The 19,687-nt window shown below is 39.9% G+C and overlaps 1 protein-coding gene across 3 annotated transcripts in view; it reads left to right on the forward strand.

The window, feature by feature from the left end:
• arhgef10lb (Rho guanine nucleotide exchange factor (GEF) 10-like b) overlaps positions 1-19,687 on the forward strand; it is an 86,628-nt gene that overhangs the window by 36,313 nt on the left and 30,628 nt on the right. The window contains exons 8-17 of one of the 3 annotated variants that reach the window (XM_060938247.1): positions 2,539-2,652; positions 3,005-3,113; positions 3,304-3,407; positions 4,163-4,240; positions 4,373-4,552; positions 5,342-5,458; positions 5,633-5,725; positions 10,238-10,408; positions 12,976-13,118; positions 13,644-13,816. In XM_060938247.1, the coding sequence (XP_060794230.1) occupies positions 2,539-2,652; positions 3,005-3,113; positions 3,304-3,407; positions 4,163-4,240; positions 4,373-4,552; positions 5,342-5,458; positions 5,633-5,725; positions 10,238-10,408; positions 12,976-13,118; positions 13,644-13,816 (1,282 nt within the window). Of the gene's footprint in view, positions 1-2,538; positions 2,653-3,004; positions 3,114-3,303; positions 3,408-4,162; positions 4,241-4,372; positions 4,553-5,341; positions 5,459-5,632; positions 5,726-10,237; positions 10,409-12,972; positions 13,119-13,643; positions 13,817-19,687 lie in introns of all 3 variants that reach the window. The other 2 variants (XM_060938246.1, XM_060938248.1) reach the window with 2 other exon arrangements.

Here is a 19,687-nt window from a genome sequence, read left to right on the forward strand (position 1 = left end):
ATTTTATCCTGATCAAAAATGAATACTGATAATTTCTGCACATTGTCACAAGGTGGCAATAGATACATGCTGTCATATAGATACATTACTATCCTGCAAAACATTGAAAACTGAATGTGAGGAGAAAATTCCTTAAATCTAGTGAAATTATCTTGCTGCATGGACAGATATTTTTACTTGATAAGACACCTTAAACAACATACAGTGGTGCTTGAAAATTTGCGAACCCTTTAGAATTTTCTATATTTCTGCGTAAATATGACCTAAAACAACATCAGATTTTCACACAAATCCTAAAAGTAGATAAAGAGAACCCAGTGAAACAAATGAGACAAAAATATTATACTTGGTCATTTATTTATTGAGGAAAATGATCCAATATTACATATCTGTGAGTGGCAAAAGTATATGAACCTCTAGGATTAGCAGTTAATTTGAAGTTGAAATTAGAGTCAGGTGTTTTCAATCAATGGGACGACAATCAGGTGTGAGTGGGCACCCTGTTTTATTTAAAGAACAGGGATCTATCAAAGTCTGATCTTCACAACACATGTTTGTGGAAGTGTATCATGGCACGAACAAAGAAGATTTCTGAGGACCTCAGAAAAAATGTTGTTGATGCTCATCAGGCTGGAAAAGGTTACAAAACCATCTCTAAAGAGTTTGGACTCCACCAATCCACAGTCAGACAGATTGTGTACAAATGGAGGAAATTCAAGACCATTGTTACCCTCCTCAGGAGTGGTCGACCAACAAAGATCACTCCAAGAGCAAGGCGTGTAATAGTCGGCGAGGTCACAAAGGACCCCAGGGTAACCTCTAAGCAACTGAAGGCCTCTCTCACATTGGCTAATGTTAATGTTCATGAGTCCACCATCAGGAGAACACTGAACAACAATGGTGTGCATGGCAAGGTTGCAAGGAGAAAGCCACTGCTCTCCAAAAAGAACATTGCTGCTTGTCTGCAGTTTGCTAAAGATCACGTGGACAAGCCAGAAAGCTATTGGAAAAATGTTTTGTGGACGGATGAGACCAAAGTAGAACTTTTTGGTTTAAATGAGAAGTGTTATGTTTGGAGAAAGGAAAACACTGCATTCCAGCATAAGAACCTTCTCCCATCTGTGAAACATGGTGGTGGTAGTATCGTGTTTTGGGCCTGTTTTGCTGCATCTGGGCCAGGACGGCTTGCCATCATTGATGGAACAATGAATTCTGAATTATACCAGCGAATTCTAAAGGGAAATGTCAGGACATCTGTCCATGAACTGAATCTCAAGAGAAGGTGGGTCACGCAGCAAGACAACAACCCTAAGCACACAAGTCATTCTACCAAAGAATGGTTAAAGAAAAATAAAGTTAATGTTTTGGAATGGCCAAGTCAAAGTCCTGACCTTAATCCAATGGAAATGTTGTGGAAGGACCTGAAGCGAGCAGTTCATGTCAGGAAACCCACCAACATCCCAGAGTTGAAGCTGTTCTGTACGGAGGAATGGGCTAAAATTCCTCCAAGCTGGTGTGCAGGACTGATCAACAGTTACCGGAAACGTTTAGTTGCAGTTATTGCTGCACAAGGGGGTCACACCAGATACTGAAAGCAAAGTTTCACATACTTTTGCCACTCACAGATATGTAATATTGGATCATTTTCCTCAATAAATAAATGACCAATTATAATATTTTTTGTCTCATTTGTTTAACTGGATTCTCTTTATCTACTTTTAGGACTTGTGTGAAAATCTGATGATGTTTTAGGTCATATTTATGCAGAAATATAGAAAATTCTAAAAGGGTTCACAAACTTACAAGCACCACTGTAAGTTGGTTACAATCTAGAACTAGGTTTAATAATCTCAGAATTGGCGTCTTGGATTTTTCTAATAGGAAATGCTAGATCGTGTCAACTATTTTCAAGATGTTTTCACTTGCTAAGGTATTTATTTTTTGCAGTGTACGTCCAGACTGGTCTTGTGTTACTAAAACGATGTCAAAATTCACAAACCACTAACATATGACAGCCACAGCGTTTGAGTGGGGAGGAAGGTTAATTCTCTGCATTAGTGGATTTTTTTCCACTCAGCACTCTTTTTCAGTTCTCTTTCCTTCCTGGGCTTCCCCTTGTTCCTCTCCTGCTGTTGTCCGTTTTAGTCTGAACTCTGTTGCCGATGCGGTCTGTCTGCATTGCTGTGCTTTATGCATGATTTCGACTGAAAACAGGTACAGAAACCTTTCACTAACCTAATCGGTGAACCGTTTTAGGTCATGCTGCAGTGGATGTTAAAGTTATGCATGATTGTTTAGGTATTTCTGCAGCTTGTATGTGATATTTATGTTCAGCACAAAAGTATATCGATCATAGCCACCCCCAGGCCTTTTCTTTTGATTGTTCTTGAATGTGTCTCTGTCTGCCTGTCTAGCTTGCCCTCTGTTTCCTCATTCTCTCCCATCTTTGTGTGTTTCTGTCTGTCTGTCTCTCTCTACACATTGATCTAAACACCATCTCTATTGACCATGGGCATGCGGATACGGCGCTGACCTTAGATTTCTCCCGATGTACGGCGCATAAAGGAGCATTGTGCCCGGACCAAACGTGAACTGGCCATGCGCTTAGGCGCTCGAGACGTCAGCCAGATCAAACAGGCCTATGACACCAAGGTATACTTTCCCAGTAGTACTGTAATTGCAGTATCATTCAACATAGTTAAATATAAGGTTTATGATGCAGTTTATAACTTGTATGTAGTTTTATATGCATAAATCCTTCAACCAGATTCAGTTGTCCTTCCTCTTGCTCCATCTTGCATAATGCAAAAAAAAAAGTGCTTCCCAATGAAAACGAAACTGTCTAAATGCACCCAAGCTTACAGCAAATGAACCATGAGCGACCATCAGAGAGTGACTTTGTCCCTGTTGCTGTGAACGCTGTTCTCTGTACAGGATCACCCTTTCTTTCTCTCTTCCTCCGAGATGCGGATGTCCATTTCAGTACTCGTCTCCTCTCTCACAGGTTCAACAGCTCATGAAAGCCGCCCGGAATGGCACTAAAGATGGACTGGAAAAGACTAAAATAGCCATGATGCGCAAAGTGTCCTTCCTGAATAAAAAAGAAAACACAGGTTTGAGAGATTTTTATTTTAATTCCTTTTGTTTTGTTGAAAGCTGGAAGTGAATTTCTTGTGGGCTGCAGCACCACTAGTCCATTTTGATAAAGTATTCTTTAAAAGTCAGTGGTGAAAATGTATACGATGTTAAAAGTGGCAGTAAAGCAGGACTAAGAAGGATTTGTGTAAATATGAAACAATGCAGATGACGCAGAAGATCACTCTGGTTACCTTGATGTGTCCGTTTCTGACGTGAAACACCCACCACCTCAACTTTCTCCCATGCCAGAGGGACTCACTAACCAACAGGTTGGGGTGTGTGTGTGTGTGTGTGTGTGTGTTAGGGTGCATCAGTTGCCCTCACTTTCATAAAATCTGATGCATTTTTGTTTGGGTGTTCCTTTTCACCAATAAAGACATCCTGTAAAATTTTTTGACCATATTCAAAAGTCTAATGGTGGCACCATGAGGTTCATTTTTTGCCAAAAGACGCTTATTTTATGTTTTCGCGTAAGGTTTGAATCACAATGTTGGACTCCATTTATTGATTGCTTGTGACCCAGAGATCATGTTAAGAACCTTTGCAAGGGATTGAGAAGCATTAATGTGATTCATAATACATTTGTATTGTTTAAAAGTAGTTGAACAATGATTCAATGAACAGCTAAAACTCAAACTGTGCTTGATAATATATTTAGAATATGGACTAAAAATGTGTATCTAAGATATTTGGTATACTCTATAAGGTGCCATAATGTTTCATGAAAAGTGATCGAAATTTTGTCATAAAAGTCATAAAATAGCAGCTTTTTCCATAACTTTGAGCTCCTGGTGCCACCATTAAACTTTTGAATTTTGTCAAAATATTTCACCCAGTGTGTTTTCTTACCAAAAGGAACATAAAAACAAAAATGCATCATGATTGGAGGAACTTTTCATTTTTAGGGGGCAACTGATGCACCCTAGTGTGTGTGTGTGTGTGTGTGTCTCAGCAGCGTAACCAAACCACAATTAACTTATCCAGATCTATTTAGTTTAACTCAACTTCTTTTTTTTTTTTTCAGATTGTAAGACGTCACATTCTTGGCTCTATAATCCAGAGTGAGATAAGCTACTTGGATTCCCTCAGACGGATTCTGCAAGTAGGTTGCGGATTTGCGACGTAATCGTGAAATGATCTATAATGCTATTGCTTTTAATTTCACCCTGGCAATACATTTACACATGAATCCAAGCGCAATGAATTTATGTCGTACGTTCTGATCGAATCCCAGGATTACCAAAAGCCTTTACTGGAGGCAGAGCCACGTATCCTGAGTACTAGAAAGATCCAGCCCATTTTCTACCGGGTGAAAGAGATCCTGCAGTGCCATACCATGTTCCAGATTGCCCTGGCCTCCCGTGTGGCTGAATGGGACCAAACAGAGACCATTGGGGATCTGTTTGTAGCCTCCGTAAGTCTCAGGATTTTCACCCAAATTAGTTTATCAGTTAAAGGGTTCAAATTCTGTTGATCATGATACTTGGGTACAGATAAGCTTGAACCCTCTCTAGCTTGAAGCTTTTGGTTTCTTTTCCTTGCTTGAAATGATGTCATGTATTAAGTAATAGGAAACATCTGAGTTGAAGTATTGTCATGTGGGCTGTTTTTAGCGGGCTTTGCCAAAACTATTTTAACAGCACATCACTTTCTGGAAATAACACACGCAAATAGGTGGTAATAAAAGGGGGGGTCGTAAGATGCATAGCAATGTTATTTCAACAACAGCAACACGAAAAAGGCAATTTCAGGAAGTGGGATTTAACACAGAAAGTGTGGTATTGATATTCTGTTAACTCAAGGTTGTTTAGCTGGGAACTAAAATACTCTTTAACTGCATTGATGAAGTTTCACACTGGCTAGCTTTGTTCTCACTTGTTTGCTGTTTTCACCATGTGTTTCATGATGTGCTTTTTTTCATATGGGGAAAAAAAAAACCTCTCAGAAATCTCGTACTCAGCATTTCTATTTAAACAGTACTCATTTCCTGTGCGGTACCCAAGTTGTGAGAAGCAGCTGTGCTTATTTTTAACATGATGCAAAATATTCAAGCATTTTGTAATAAATCAGGTTTCCAACAGCAACCTCAGCTAAAATGTATGATTGCTGAAAGCTCTTGTTAGAGTAGAGTCTAAAATGTTGCTTTGTGAAATTGTGTGTGTGTGTGGAAGCAACTTTTCATAAACCTCTGTATCCTTTTCAGTTTTCAAAATCAATGGTTCTGGATGTATACAGTGATTATGTCAACAACTTCACAAATGCAATGGCTCTCATCAAGAAAGCCTGCATGTCCAAGCCTGCATTTCTGGAATTTCTTAAAGTAAGTTCTGCTGGTTTTACTGATTTTTTATTTACAGATTAGATACACGTAGCTTCTTGCATCTGCTGCTTGATGTGTACTACTTCCAGTGATGGTGAGCTGCATTTTAATTTAAATATAACAAGAGGCACTGTTGTATCTGACCTGCTCCTCACATGTTACTTTGAATCTTAGAAAAGGCAGGCTGTCAGCACAGACAGGATCACCCTTTATGGCCTGATGGTGAAGCCAATCCAACGTTTCCCTCAGTTTATACTCCTCTTACAGGTCAGCACTTCTATACATACACACGTACTGTATGAAGTTTGGACACGCCTTCTAATTCAACAGTTTATTTTTATTAATTAAGACACTCCATGTCTGAAAGTATCATGGATGTCGTTTCTCTTTACTTACTTGAGCGGTTCTTGACATAATATGGATTACTAAAGTTGTAGAGTAGAGCTATTTACTGTATATTTACTCAAGCGGCAGCTACAATTATCAACACCTTAACGATCTTTTGGCCATTGCAAAAGTAGAAAAGACTTTCAGTACATAAATTGTGCATGAATAATTACTCAAACTTCCACTGAGAAAAAAAGTTGATTCCCGATTACTTGGCATATCAGATCACGTGACGCCGTTCCACAAGTATTGACACCTTTGTCCACAGTTATCAACACCGTTCCACAATTATCGACACCCAGATGATTATTTCTAAAAAAATCATCCGTATGTGGTATTAAGTTAAAAAACATAGTTTTTATTTAAAATTTGTTTACACAGACCTATATTTATTATAAAATATTTTTTTTATATAAATATACACTACCGTTCAAAAGTTTGGGGTCACCCTGACAATTTTGTGTTTTCCATGAAAAGTCACACTTTTATTTACCACCATAAGTTGTAAAATGAATAGAAAATATAGTCAAGACATTTTTCTGGCCATTTTGAGCATTTAATCGACCCCACAAATGTGATGCTCCAGAAACTCAATCTGCTCAAAGGAAGGTCAGTTTTATAGCTTCTCTAAAGAGCTAAACTGTTTTCAGCTGTGCTAACATGATTGTACAAGGGTTTTCTGATCATCCATTAGCCTTCTGAGGCAATGAGCAAACACATTGTACCATTAGAACACTGGAGTGAGAGTTGCTGGAAATGGGCCTCTATACACCTATGGAGATATTGCACCAAAAACCAGACATTTGCAGCTAGAATAGTCATTTACCACATTAGCAATGTATAGAGTGGATTTCTGATTAGTTTAAAGTGATCTTCATTGAAAAGAACAGTGCTTTTCTTTCAAAAATAAGGAAATTTCAAAGTGACCCCAAACTTTTGAACGGTAGTGTATCGATGTTGGTCTTGAATTCGTTTTGACAGAGATTGGTTTGCTGAGATTGGCTGCACTAAGTGCGTTACTGGGGATCACCACGTACTGTAGAGGTTCTCAGCATGATCCCCAAGACTCCCACCACCAAGCCCAGTGGCCATCAGCTGGATCATAAGGCCTGGGCGCGACTGAATCATATACGCACTAGCTGTTGCAGGACTCGTGCATTCCTTAAATCCATTGGTGCGTGCGATAACAATACCTGCAAATGTGGTTTGCCACAGACATTGCAGCACCTAATCCATGCCTGCCCAACCTTGCGACCCCCAAACGGCCTGGAAGGCCTAATAGAACTTGACACCGATACAGCCAGATGGCTCAAGAGCATCCCCGTTTGACAAGTGGTTAAATGAATGACGACGATCGATGTCGGTGGTTACGCAAATGAGGAAGTAATTCTAATGTTTGTAAACAAATGAACTGATGATGTTTAACCTGCGTCAGAAAATCTTTTTGTTCCACTTTCTACCCATGACCAAATTTCAGAGGGAACTAAATTTCACCGATTGTATGAAATCGAAAGGCCATCTACTTTTAACTAACTGGAGGACATGTGTTAATTATGATATTCCCATAGCATATTAAGTCATGGGCTCAAATTACACAAAATCCGTGGCCTTGAAATACTATAAGAAATAACTTATGGCCTCAGAATATTATATTGTGGCCTCAATATATTAATTTATGACCACAAATGAGGACCGTATTTATGACCACAAATGAGGACCGTAGGACTACTGATCAGGGCCGGGTTTCCCAAAAGCCTCTTAACACTAAGAGCATCTTAACTAGGAGAGAGAGCGTTCATTGTGCTGCTCATTGTGCTACCATTTAACAATGATCTTTGTGCTGTGATGCTTTTGGGAGACTCAGGCCAAGTTGGTTTGCTCCTTTATTAAGTCTGTCATTTTATCAACATAATGGAACATATAGATCTAGGGATTTTTTTTTTTATTTTGCGCTCTGGCAGCCACTTTGAGTTTTATTTTTAGGCCTACTTTGCAATTGCATGCTCGTTTGTCGATGGCGACGCTCTCCACTTACCTGTCTAACAAATAGCTGGCAAAACTTTCGTAGGTTTCATGCCCCGGTTTCACTTTCAGGTCGTCCCATCGTGCTCGCTGACCGCCGATATTTATTACTTTGGTCCTGGGTTTCCTTTCTTTCACAACATAACGTCTTTTCTTCTTGCTTTCTGTTACTGTAGTCGGTCTTCAATGTTCCTTCTGCACACTCGCGTCCTCCATTTTGTTTCAAATTTCTATCTCACAATGCTTAACGGGAAAAGCCCACCATGTGATACTGTATATGACGTAGTTTTTAAAATGGGTCATGTCGAAGCAGACAGGAATGGGGGAGAATTTAGATGCATGTGCCCCTAAATTCATTAATTGTTATTAAAAACAAAAAAGGTAATAAAATTGGAGGTATATGATTTGGGTCCAGTAGCGTTCGGTTCACTAAACAAAAATAGTTGGGTGTCAAGGAAAATTCTTTTTATGACCTAAACTTGAAAAATCTGAAAGGCAGTATAACTTTAAATCCTAATGTGTTAGGAAGCTTATTTTAAAGAAATATATATTATTTACCAGCTTAAGGTCGGTCTGTATCGTGAAATACCGTGACCTCGGCCTTGAAAATACTGACCGAGGCCCAGAGGCCTCGGTCAGTATTTTCAAGGCCGAGGTCACGGTATTTCACGATACGGACCGACCTTAAGCTGGTAAATAAAATATATATTTTTTTATTTAACAAATTCTAACAGAAAATGAGAGCGCCCGAAAGGGGAACCATATTTAGAACAAACCTGCTTTCTACCTGCTTGCTTCAGGCTTTCTCCTGAAATGTTTTCTTTTATTTCGTCTTCATCAGGGTAGTAAAACTTGCTTTCGCTGTGAACACTATCCATGCTGTAAAATTAATGCTATTATACTGAGAAATGCGAAAATAAATGACAAAAAATTGCTACTATGTTTGTTGTTGTGAACGAGCGAGTCGCCAAAAGTCCATAACCGGGGTCCATATCATAGGATTCCGACCGCTCGCGAGCCAATCAGAGCGCATAAATTGATGGAAACCGAACCGCGAAAAAAATAAGGCTATATTATTAGAAAATTGAGCTAAAGACAGGTCACTAGCACTACTGCCAAATAGCTTATTTGTAATGGCAAGTGGCAGATTAATTCCTTATTAACCTTTTTTAAATAAAGAACTGATTGTTTGCCACATTGTAGCATTGAAAATTATTGAACTTTCTATTCTTGCATTAAAATTGAATTTCGTTGTATGTTTTCTGTACAATGACAATAAACAATCTTGAATTAAAAAACTTATTTGTCCCATTTTACCTGGTGTGTGTACTTTCACTAACACACTTTTTTTTTTTTTTTTTGCTTTGGTACATTCCATAGTAGCTTTGGTTTTACTTCAGCTTTATTACTTTTGTCAAAACATGTTCTATATAATAAGGCTGAAATAAATTTTGTGGGCAGCACAGTGGTGTAGTGGTTAGCGCTGTGGCCTCACAGCAAGAAGGTCCGGGTTCGAGCCCCGTGGCTGGCGAGGGCCTTTCTGTGCGGAGTTTGCATGTTCTCCCCATGTCCGCGTGGGTTTCCTCCGGGTGCTCCGGTTTCCCCCACAGTCCAAAGACATGCAGGTTAGGTTAACTGGTGACTCTAAATTGACCGTAGGTGTGAATGTGAGTGTGAATGGTTGTCTGTGTCTATGTGTCAGCCCTGTGATGACCTGGCGACTTGTCCAGGATGTACCCCGCCTTTCGCCCATAGTCAGCTGGGATAGGCTCCAGCTTGCCTGCGACCCTGTAGAACAGGATAAAGCGGCTAGAGATGATGAGATGAGATGAGATAAATTTTGTATGTGTGCAGTAGGTATGGGTGATATGACAGGGGGGAAAAAATCCCACTTCAAAGACATGTAGATTAGGTAAAAATTATTGAAGTTGTTGTACGTCACTCTAGATAAGAGGCCTCTGGTAAATGCTTGTCATGTAAGATAATGTAATGATATTTCAAGAAACGTCTTCAATTCCCTGCATGTATCATGATATATAGGCTTCCCACCAAACTGCCAGCAAAACAGTAAAGCTTTAAATTTCTTTGATTATACACTTAATATGTACAAAACTAAATTATTACTGAAAAGAAACGAAACAGTTTGCGATTTTAGATTTAAGTGTCTGCTTTTAGAATGCAAAAAAAACATGAAAAAAGAAATATTTCCCACACTATTTATGACATCATTGATATTCTATTGCATCTTGCCCAGCCTTAGTGTGCAGACTATATGGCTGTATAAGAGGTCTTTAGCAGTAAATACTGTGTGTGTGTGTGTGTGTGTGTGTGTGTGTGTGTGTGTGTGTGTGTGTGTGTGTGTGTGTGTAGGACATGCTGAAGAACACTCCATCTGGGCACCAGGATAGGCTGCCGCTGCAGCTGGCTCTGACTGAGCTGGAGACCTTAGCCGAGAAGCTGAATGAGCAGAAGCGTCTAGCAGAGCAGCTCTCTGAGATCCAGCAACTAACGCGCAGCAACAGTGATCGCGCCCTAAGCAAGGTCATGCACCAAAACACACTCCCATTTCCCTGCTAGCCACATGTAACGGTTGCTCAGCAACCCACTCTTAGTCTTGTTACTGCTACTCCATTTAGCAGGCGCAGAGACTGAGATGTCTTGCAGTTTTTTTTTTAATAAAATGCCAAGTTGAGTTTTTTTTTAAGTAATTGTAGCTAACGAGACTTACCAAGCTCAATAAATCCATTTCAGTGATATCATATTTATTACTGATTTCTGTTCATTCCTGGCTCAAAAGCAACAGAGCCTGTTTTTTTTTACCTGGCACTGTAGATATTTGACTCTCACTATGAGCTGTCAAGACTGATGATCTGGGTCATGCACTGCTACATTTTGGGCTCGCGCATCTGTCTTTGGCCTGTAAATGAAGCCTTTTATGATGATTTTCACTAGAGGGTGCTCCAGTATCTGCCATCAGCCTCACAGTGGAGAGGAAAAAAGCATTTCCATCCAGCCTTCTTGATGTGAATGATCTAAAGTTAAACAGCTTTGTAGATCCCCTGAGGTTATAGCAATTCATCTTCACCCGCTTTGGTTGAGTGTGTAGAATAAAGCGGTGGCATTTGTATACGTTACTGGAATCACAGAAAGGAAATCCAAGTATTTTAGTGTAACACTATTCTAATTTAAAAAAAAAAAAACACTGTGGTGTACAAATGCTGTTAGACTTTGTGTTGTTACATAAGGAATAAATCATTTCTGGAAATGCTGTTATAGAAAAACCATCGATGATAGGGTTTGCACGATGCAATCCAAAGGGCTCTTACCACCCTGAAGTTGATAATCTTCCTATAGCAGCACATCTCAGTGTTTTTATTCCTCTCATACCATCGCTATTTGCTGATTTATTACAATTTTCTATTAATAAGAAACACTATGTTGTGCTTTTTTTTTATCTGTTTATAGTTACATGTAATGTTGTAGAATGTTAGTATTATTTGCACAATGGCAGCTATCAATAATTATTCTATCCACATTCACTGGATATGAGCAATCGTGTGCTCTGGTTGGCTACTCTACTACCAGGATATCAGCTCATATACCGTGATTAGAGAAATACAAAATGGCGGAGCGTGTTGCTGAATCAACCGAGGACGAAATAAAAACTCTACTCGAAAACAAAACCCCAAAAATACAAAAAAAAGCAACAAAATATGGAATGAAAGTATTTAATGGTAAGAAGTATCTTTTTTATTTTTCAATAAGTATTATAGGATCTTTCACAAATTGCTACGGTCATTTCACTGGTTTGTTTACATTCTTCATCTTTAAGCATTAAAATTTGTTGAATTTTATTTAGACTCAAAGAAAATAAAAGCTCAAAGTAGCTTGAAAATAACATAACTGAAACGTCCGAGGAAGAATTAAATAAATGTCTAAGCTATTCTATACCTCGGCATGACAGCACTTTCTACAAAAAAGCAACATTAGTCAATTCGTGCAGCCATCGATAGGTTATTAGGAAGTATGCCTAAGTGGAAATGATTTTGTCAGACGATTTGTTGAAAGATTTTATTTATAGAATTTGCAAAAAATAAAAACGGTCTGTTTCTCAAAATGGGGCGGCACGGTGGTGTAGTGGTTAGCACTGTCGCCTCACAGTAAGAAGGTCCTGGGTTCGAGCCCCGTGGCCGGCGACGGCCTTTCTGTGCGGAGTTTGCATGTTCTCCCCATGTCTTCATGGGTTTCCTCCGGGTGCTCCGGTTTCCCCCACAGTCCAAAGACATGCAGGTTAGGTTAACTGGTGACTCTAAATTGACCGTAGGTGTGAATGTGAGTGTGAATGTTTGTCTGTGTCTATGTGTCAGCCCTGCGATGACCTGGCGACTTGTCCAGGGTGTACCCCGCCTTTCGCCTGTAGTCAGCTGGGATAGGCTCCAGCTTGCCTGCGACCCTGTAGAACAGGATGAGCGGCTACAGATAATGGATGGATGGATGGATGGATGTTTCTCAAAATCCAGTGAATGTGTATAGAATAAAACAATTATTCCGCTCAATCTTGTCGTATATGGCTTATAGCCAACTCGTTGCTATGCGCCTCGTCAGCCTTCAGCTCATGTACGACTTGATTTCGTGGAATAACTGTTAATTGTTTCCTTAACAGCCTCTGTTTTTTTTCTCTCACTTAATTGCACAAAAATGCAGTTTGTACTGTTTTTATAAAAAACTGTAAAGTGCAAAGTCCTCTGTTTTGAAGACTTCCTGTACCAAAAAGCCTACTGACTGTTACAAAGCACTGACAGTGGAGACTCCTCCCATAAACGATAAATAAACGTCTCCTTACAGAGAGTTTCAGATTATCAGTGATTAAACACTTTTCTTTATTAAATAAGATATATTAATTCATTCTTTATTAGGTATATATTATATGAAGTGTCCACCATACAAGTTCCTGTGAATGATCTGTTACTATAGAAATGATTACATATCAGAACGAGTGTACTGATGGACTGTAGATCTGTGATTTTCACTGTAGCCAGCAGGAAATTTACCAGCACCTCATGACCAGTCAGGTTTGAGAATTTAATATTATTTGTTGTCCACAGCAGCTGAATTCAGATCAGAAGCAGCTGATTCTGTGTGAAACCCTGATCGAGACAGTGTATGGGGACAAGGGGCAGGTTCTCAAGTCCAAGGAGCGCAAGCTCTTCCTCCTCAGTGACATACTCATCTGTGCAAATATCAATCTCAAGTAAGTTACGTTCACAGTTTGCTTTCTATTGTCTGTGCACTGAACAAATCCTGTATCTTCTCAGGCCTTAAAGCTTTGTGGATTTGTGTTTTCATCACATCCCTTTTATGTTCCATTTAATGATGGACTAGATTCATTGAAAGGGGGCATTGATTACTTCATTATTGAAACAAAGGAACATTTTCAAGCTTGCTAAATTCCAAATGAACTAATAATGAATGTTGTAGCATTTCCAAAATAATCCATATAGTGTGCTTTGACTGCAAAATGTGTGCTATTGACCTTCAAATATCGAACCGCAATGAGGATCATACATGATAGAAAATGACCTGGAAATTCAAGGGAAAGTAGCAGTTTCTTTTGATTATACTCCCCACCCAGATCATTTCATCACAACATTTCATTTTACTCCTTGTGATTCTTCTCTCTGATCATGCATTATGCAAACCAAAACTTGGGCTTTGTTCTGTCACAGCCTTTAATAAAATCTTCAATAAGCCTTTCATTGATTTTGCCGTCAATAAGGGGGCTTCCGGATATCAGCAGCCTGGTTCCTGCTGGCCCAAAGTATATGGTGAAGTGGACAGCACCTCTGCAGCAGGTTCAGGTGGTGGAGGTGGGTCAGGAGAACTCGGAGAACAACGACAGCGTCTACCAGCCAAGTGGGACCAAACGCCTCAGCTCTGCCAACTCTCAAGGTCAGGACGGTTTTTAAGATAATACCTAACAAATGAGACAGGATTGAAAAGCAATAACCAGACTCAAAGGGGAAGCAATCCTCTTCTGAATGACACCAGACAGTGCAGTTATGAGTCATTACTTTTCCACAACTGTACACTATAAAGCCAACCAGTACTGAGTGTGTTGAAATGTTCTGTAGTATTAACATCAGAGTCTTTTTTTTTTTTTTTTTTTTTTTAGAGTTTTTAGTTTTAAGTCTAGAATATCCATTAAAATGATCTGAAAAATCAGTGAGGGTGGATAATTTTAGGGTATCTGTGTGATAACATCAACAGCAATCTTACACCAAAATTATGGCTATCCATGTGGGGCCATCCTCAGCAGTAGCAAGCAGACTCTCAACTGAAGGAAGCTCCAAGCATAGTAGAGCATCAAGATGGATCAGGCAGGTCCAGATGGCAGAAGGAGTCAGGATCATTAGCATATCATCAGGCTACAGGAGTAATGTGGAGACAGAGAGAGAGAAAGAACAGATTATTAAGTATGCAAGTATACATTACTAAGTATTACGCTATGACAACATAATTAAAAGGGCGAGCCAGAAGGTAATACAAGCACAAGGGCAGCCTGGGACATAAAGCAGCCTGTCACTCCACTGTCAACCAACCTGCGTGAACAGCTTCTAAACATTCCAGCTCACTAAAATTCCCTATGCCCCTTGATCTGTGTATTTACCTAAGAGAAACGTTATTAACAAAAAGCTTGCCTCAACAAATAAGTCTTCAGCCTAGACTGAGACCGTATCTGAGTCCTGAATAATATATAAAGGAAGCTGTTCCATAACTGGGGACTTGATAAGAAAAAGCTCTGCCCCTAATGTAGGTTTCATTATTCTAGGTACTAATAAAGAGCCTGCACCTTTTGACGAAAGCAGACATGGTGAATCATAAAAGACCAAAAATTTACCCAGGAACTGTATGAAGTTTGTTCAGATACTGAGGTTATCTGCCCTCTTCTGCATATATGAGCTCACAGACGTCCACAATTGGTTAATGACACTGTGATTGACTGGAGAGAAAGAGTATGCCGTCTCCCCCACACATAGCCAGTTTAGCTCTCTTGGGCTTCCGGCCATGGATGGTTGTGGCATCTAAACAATATACTTTAGGATCTTCTTCGTTAGGGATCGCCACAGCGGATCTGTTGTGCATATTTGATTTGGCATAGGTTTTACACTGGATGCCCTTCCTGACGCAACCCTCCCCAATCTATCCAGGCTTGGGACCAGCACTAAATATGCACTGGCTTGTGCAACCCCAGTGGCTGGGTATTTTACCTAATCTGCATGTCTTTGAACTGTGGGGGAAACCCACGCAGACGTGGGGAAAACATGCAAACTCCACACAGAAAGGCCCCCCTCGGCCATGAGATTCGAACCCGGAACCTTCTTGCTGTGAGGTGACAGTGCTAACCACCACACCACCCTGAACAATATGCTTTAGGATGAATAACTGATAAATAAGAGAGGAGTTTCAGGGATTAAAATGAACTTTATACTTGAATAAGCTTACTGTTATCCGAAAAAAACTGAGCCTTATAATTCCAGCGGTAAAAACCGAAATATGTAAATTTTGTTTAGCATTTCATTTAGGATAATTCTTTACATGAGAACACTGATTTAACTCTTTAGGTGTGCATAGTCTATACGGGGGAAAAAAACCAGCCACAGCCTGTTTAGTATTACACAACCCTAAATGAACAACCTGACTCTTTCATCACCTCCAGCTATTCAGATTATAGCTTTCCCACATGCCTAGAAGGCTACAAGAACTCAATACATCTATATTGCTACTCATATGATCCTCCTTGTTTATTTATTTTGTTTGGAGAAATAAAAAATACAGTCTGAAGGATTTCTCTAGGGCTCAATATTGTCCCTCGGCCTGAGCATACATACCCAATGCTTAGTTGACACTGTGTCCTTGGAAATCTTTTTTATTTAGCTTAGACTGAGCACCTTTCATATTACTAGATTTTGTACTGTCTTCCATAGTGCATTTCAACTTTCATCAATTAAAGAAAATCATACTATTCTAGTGAATCATGCTGTTGATTATACTGCAGGTTCTCAATCATCAAGATATGGACCAATATCAGACTGTGGGTTGTGGTTGTTTTTTTTTTTTTTTTTGCGCGCTGGCTACAGATATGGAGTTGAATCAGTGAAGTAAACTATATTGAGAAGGAAACTTTTTGTCAATAGCACTGAAAAATGCTGTAAATTTACAGTGTTTGTTGTACAGCAAAATGTTTATTTTTCTATCCACATTCACTGGATATGAGCAATCGTCCGCTCTGATTGGCTACTGTACTACTAGGCTATCAGCTCATATACCATGAGTAGAGAAAAACAAAATGGCGGCGCCGGTTGCTGAATCAACCGAGGACGAAATAAAAACTCTACTCGAAAACAAAACCCCAAAAAATTCAAAAAAAGCAGCAAAACATGGAAGGAAAGTATTTGATGGTAAGAACGTATCTCTTTATTTTCCAAGAATTATTATTATAGCATTTTTCACAAATTGCTACTGCAATTTCGCCGGTTTGTTTACATTCTAAGCGGAAATGATTTTGTTGGAGGTTTTGTGTAAAGTTTTTATTTATCGAATTTGCAAAAAATGAAAATGCCCTGTTTCTCAAAATCACAGTGAATGTGGATAGAATAAAATGGTTATTCCACTCAGTCTTGTCGTATATGGCTTATAGCCAACTCAGTGCTACACACCTCGTCGGCTATCAGCTCATGTACGACTCGATTTTGTGGAATAACTGTTAATTATTTCACAGGACTGTATTGTAAACAATTGGGCAATTAAAACAGCGTGTTGGTTTATGGTAAAGTACAAGAAAATACAATGCAGACTGGGATATTTTACATTTTAGGCAGGATTGAGAATGGTAAAGATTCTCGTTGTGTTACCATGCAAAAATTAGTGGATCATTTTTGTGCCTTTTATTTTATCCCATTAATTTAACACTTTATTTGAGTTCAAGTTTATTTGCTAGTAAAAACTCCAGTTTAGTAAAGCACTGAAATTTGTATTTTAGTGTGAGGTGGTTAGAGGTGGTTGAATCAGTCCAAGCTAGTTTGGGGAAGTGGTTGTTTGGGGAAGTGGTTCCCTAATGGTTAAGCCTTTGAGATACGGTACATATCAGAAGGTTGTGAATTCAGATATTAGCACTGCTAAGCTGACAAGTCCTTAAGGTGTTTTATCCTGCTTCATCGCACATCATATCTTGATATATACTCACCATCCACTTTATTAGGAACACCTCCACATTCATAGTTATCTAATCAGCCAATCATGTGGCAGCAGCACAATGCATAATCGTACAGAACCTCAGTATATCATCGAGACAGACTCACTGAAACTGCTGAAGATGGGTGATTTCTTTTTATGCCTCCGCCACCGTAAGGTGCAGGATGCATTATGTTTTCGGGTTGTCCGTCTGTCCGTGCGTGCACCCGTCCCGAAACCTTGTGAACGCGATATCTCAAAGGCTAATGAAAGGAATTTCACCAAACTTTCACCATTTGTGCGCTTTGGGACAAATATGAACTGATCAGATTTTGGGATCAAAAGGTCTAAGGTCAAGGTCACTGTGAGGTCAAATGTCTGTCCGAAAACCTTGTGAGCACAATATCTCCAAGGCAGATGAAAGGAATTTCACCAAACTTTCACCATTTCTGCATTTGGGGACAAAGATAAACTGATTAGATTTTGAGATCAAAAGGTCTAAGGTCAAGGTCACTGTGAAGTCAAGTGTCTGTCCGAAAACCTTGTGAACACAATATCTCCAAGGCTAATACAAGTAATTTCACCAGGTCAAAATTACTGTGAGGTCAAATGTCCATCCCCAAATCACAACTTAATAAGGCGTGTAGTCTACCGGGCGGAGGCATCCCCATCGACGCCGTTGGCGTCGAGTTCTATCTAGTTCTAATCCTTAGCTGTGCAGTGTCTGTGAGCCTGTGCCCATTATAGCCTCAGATCCCTGTTCTTGCATGCTGACATGCATGGAACCCAACATGGTCTTCTGCTGTTGCAGCCCACCTACCTCAAGGCTTGATGTATTGTACAACCATAGTTGTAAAGAGTGGTTATTTGAGTTAATATATCCTTTCTTGCACCTTAAACCAATCTGGCAAGGTTCCTCTGACCTCTCTTATCAACAAGGTATTTCCACCCACATAAATGTCAAGTCAAGTTTATTTGTATAGCGCTTTTAACAATAAACATTGTCGCAAAGCAGCTTTACACAATTTGAACAACTTAAAACATGAGCTAATTTTATCCCTAATCTATCCCCAATGAGCAAGCCTGTGGGGACGGTGGCAAGGAAAAACTCCCTCAGACGACATGAGGAAGAAACCTCGAGAGGAACCAGACTCAAAAGGGAACCCATCCTCATTTGGGCAACAACAGACAGCATGACTATAATATTAACAGTTTTAACATGAAGTCAGTTTTGTTGATGTTATAAACTCTTCATTGATGGAAACTTGAGTGCAAAACTGTTCATGACAACTGCAGTCCTAAAGTTAGCAAGTCAACTGTAGTCCTCAGCCATAAACGCATTACTGTAAGAGTCCAGAGCGTCCTCCAGGTGTGACTTTCATCTGTCCACATGGGGCCGTCCTCCACAGGAGCGATGCGATGAGACTCCAACCAGACACAGGGCACCAGGATGGATCAGGCAGGTCCGAGGAACAGAAGAGGTCAGCATCTCGATCCCAGGACCAACATGTAACTCAGAGGGACAGATTTGGGGGGAGGGGGGAGGGAGAGAAAACACAGGTTGTTAGGTATGCCCAATGTCACCTGAATAAGTAGGAACAGTATACATATTGCACTGAGTACAAGCAGGGACTCCGGCAACTAACTATGACAGCAAAACTAAAAGGGGAGAGCCAGAGGGTAACACAGGCATGAGGGAGCCCCGGGACATAAAGCAGCCAGCCACTACACCGTCATCAAACTCGAGTGAGCAAGCGAGTGGGAACTGACAGCATCCATACATCCCAGTTTACCAAAACATTATATGCCTGAGGACCCTCCAGATCTACACCTTTACCTCATAAGCACCATTAACAAAAGGCTTGACTAAATAGATATGTTTTCAGCCTAGACTTAAACACTGAGACTGTGTCTGATTCCCGAACATTACTTGGAAGGCTGTTCCATAACTGTGGGGCTTTGTAAGAAAAGGCTCTGCCCCCTGATGTAGCCTTCACTATATGAGGTACCAGCAGACAGCCTGCACCTTTTGACCTAAGTAGGCGTGGCGGGTCATAGAGGAGCAGAAGTTCACTCAGGTACTGTCGTGCAAGACCATTCAGTGCTTTAAAGGTCAATAGTAGTACTTTATAATCAATATGAAATTTGATAAATGTTACGCACAGTTCTGTGTGAATACTAAAGACTGTTGTATGTGACAATCCAAGGAGATGAGCAAACTCAAAGCAGACCTTCTGGTGCCAACATCCATGCCATGATCAAAATCCCAGAGATCACACTTTTTCTTCATTCTGATGTTTGATGTGAACATTAACTGAAGCTCTTGACTCATATCTGCATGATTTTATTTTATTTTTTTTGCATTGCACTGTTGCCACATGATTGGCTGATTAGATAACTGCATTAATGTACAGATGTTCCTAGTAAAGTGAGTGCTCATTCTCCCTGTTTTTCAGCTAACACATCAGTGCATGTAGAAGCCATATAGCTGTATGCCAAATTCTGCTATTAAAATGCACATCAACAAGTCATATTCAACCATTTTATCACAGTCCATGGTCTTGGGGTTGTTAAACACTTAAGGCTCTG

This window comes from Neoarius graeffei, chromosome 13, assembly GCF_027579695.1.
Source record: "Neoarius graeffei isolate fNeoGra1 chromosome 13, fNeoGra1.pri, whole genome shotgun sequence".
Lineage (NCBI taxonomy): Eukaryota > Metazoa > Chordata > Actinopteri > Siluriformes > Ariidae > Neoarius > Neoarius graeffei.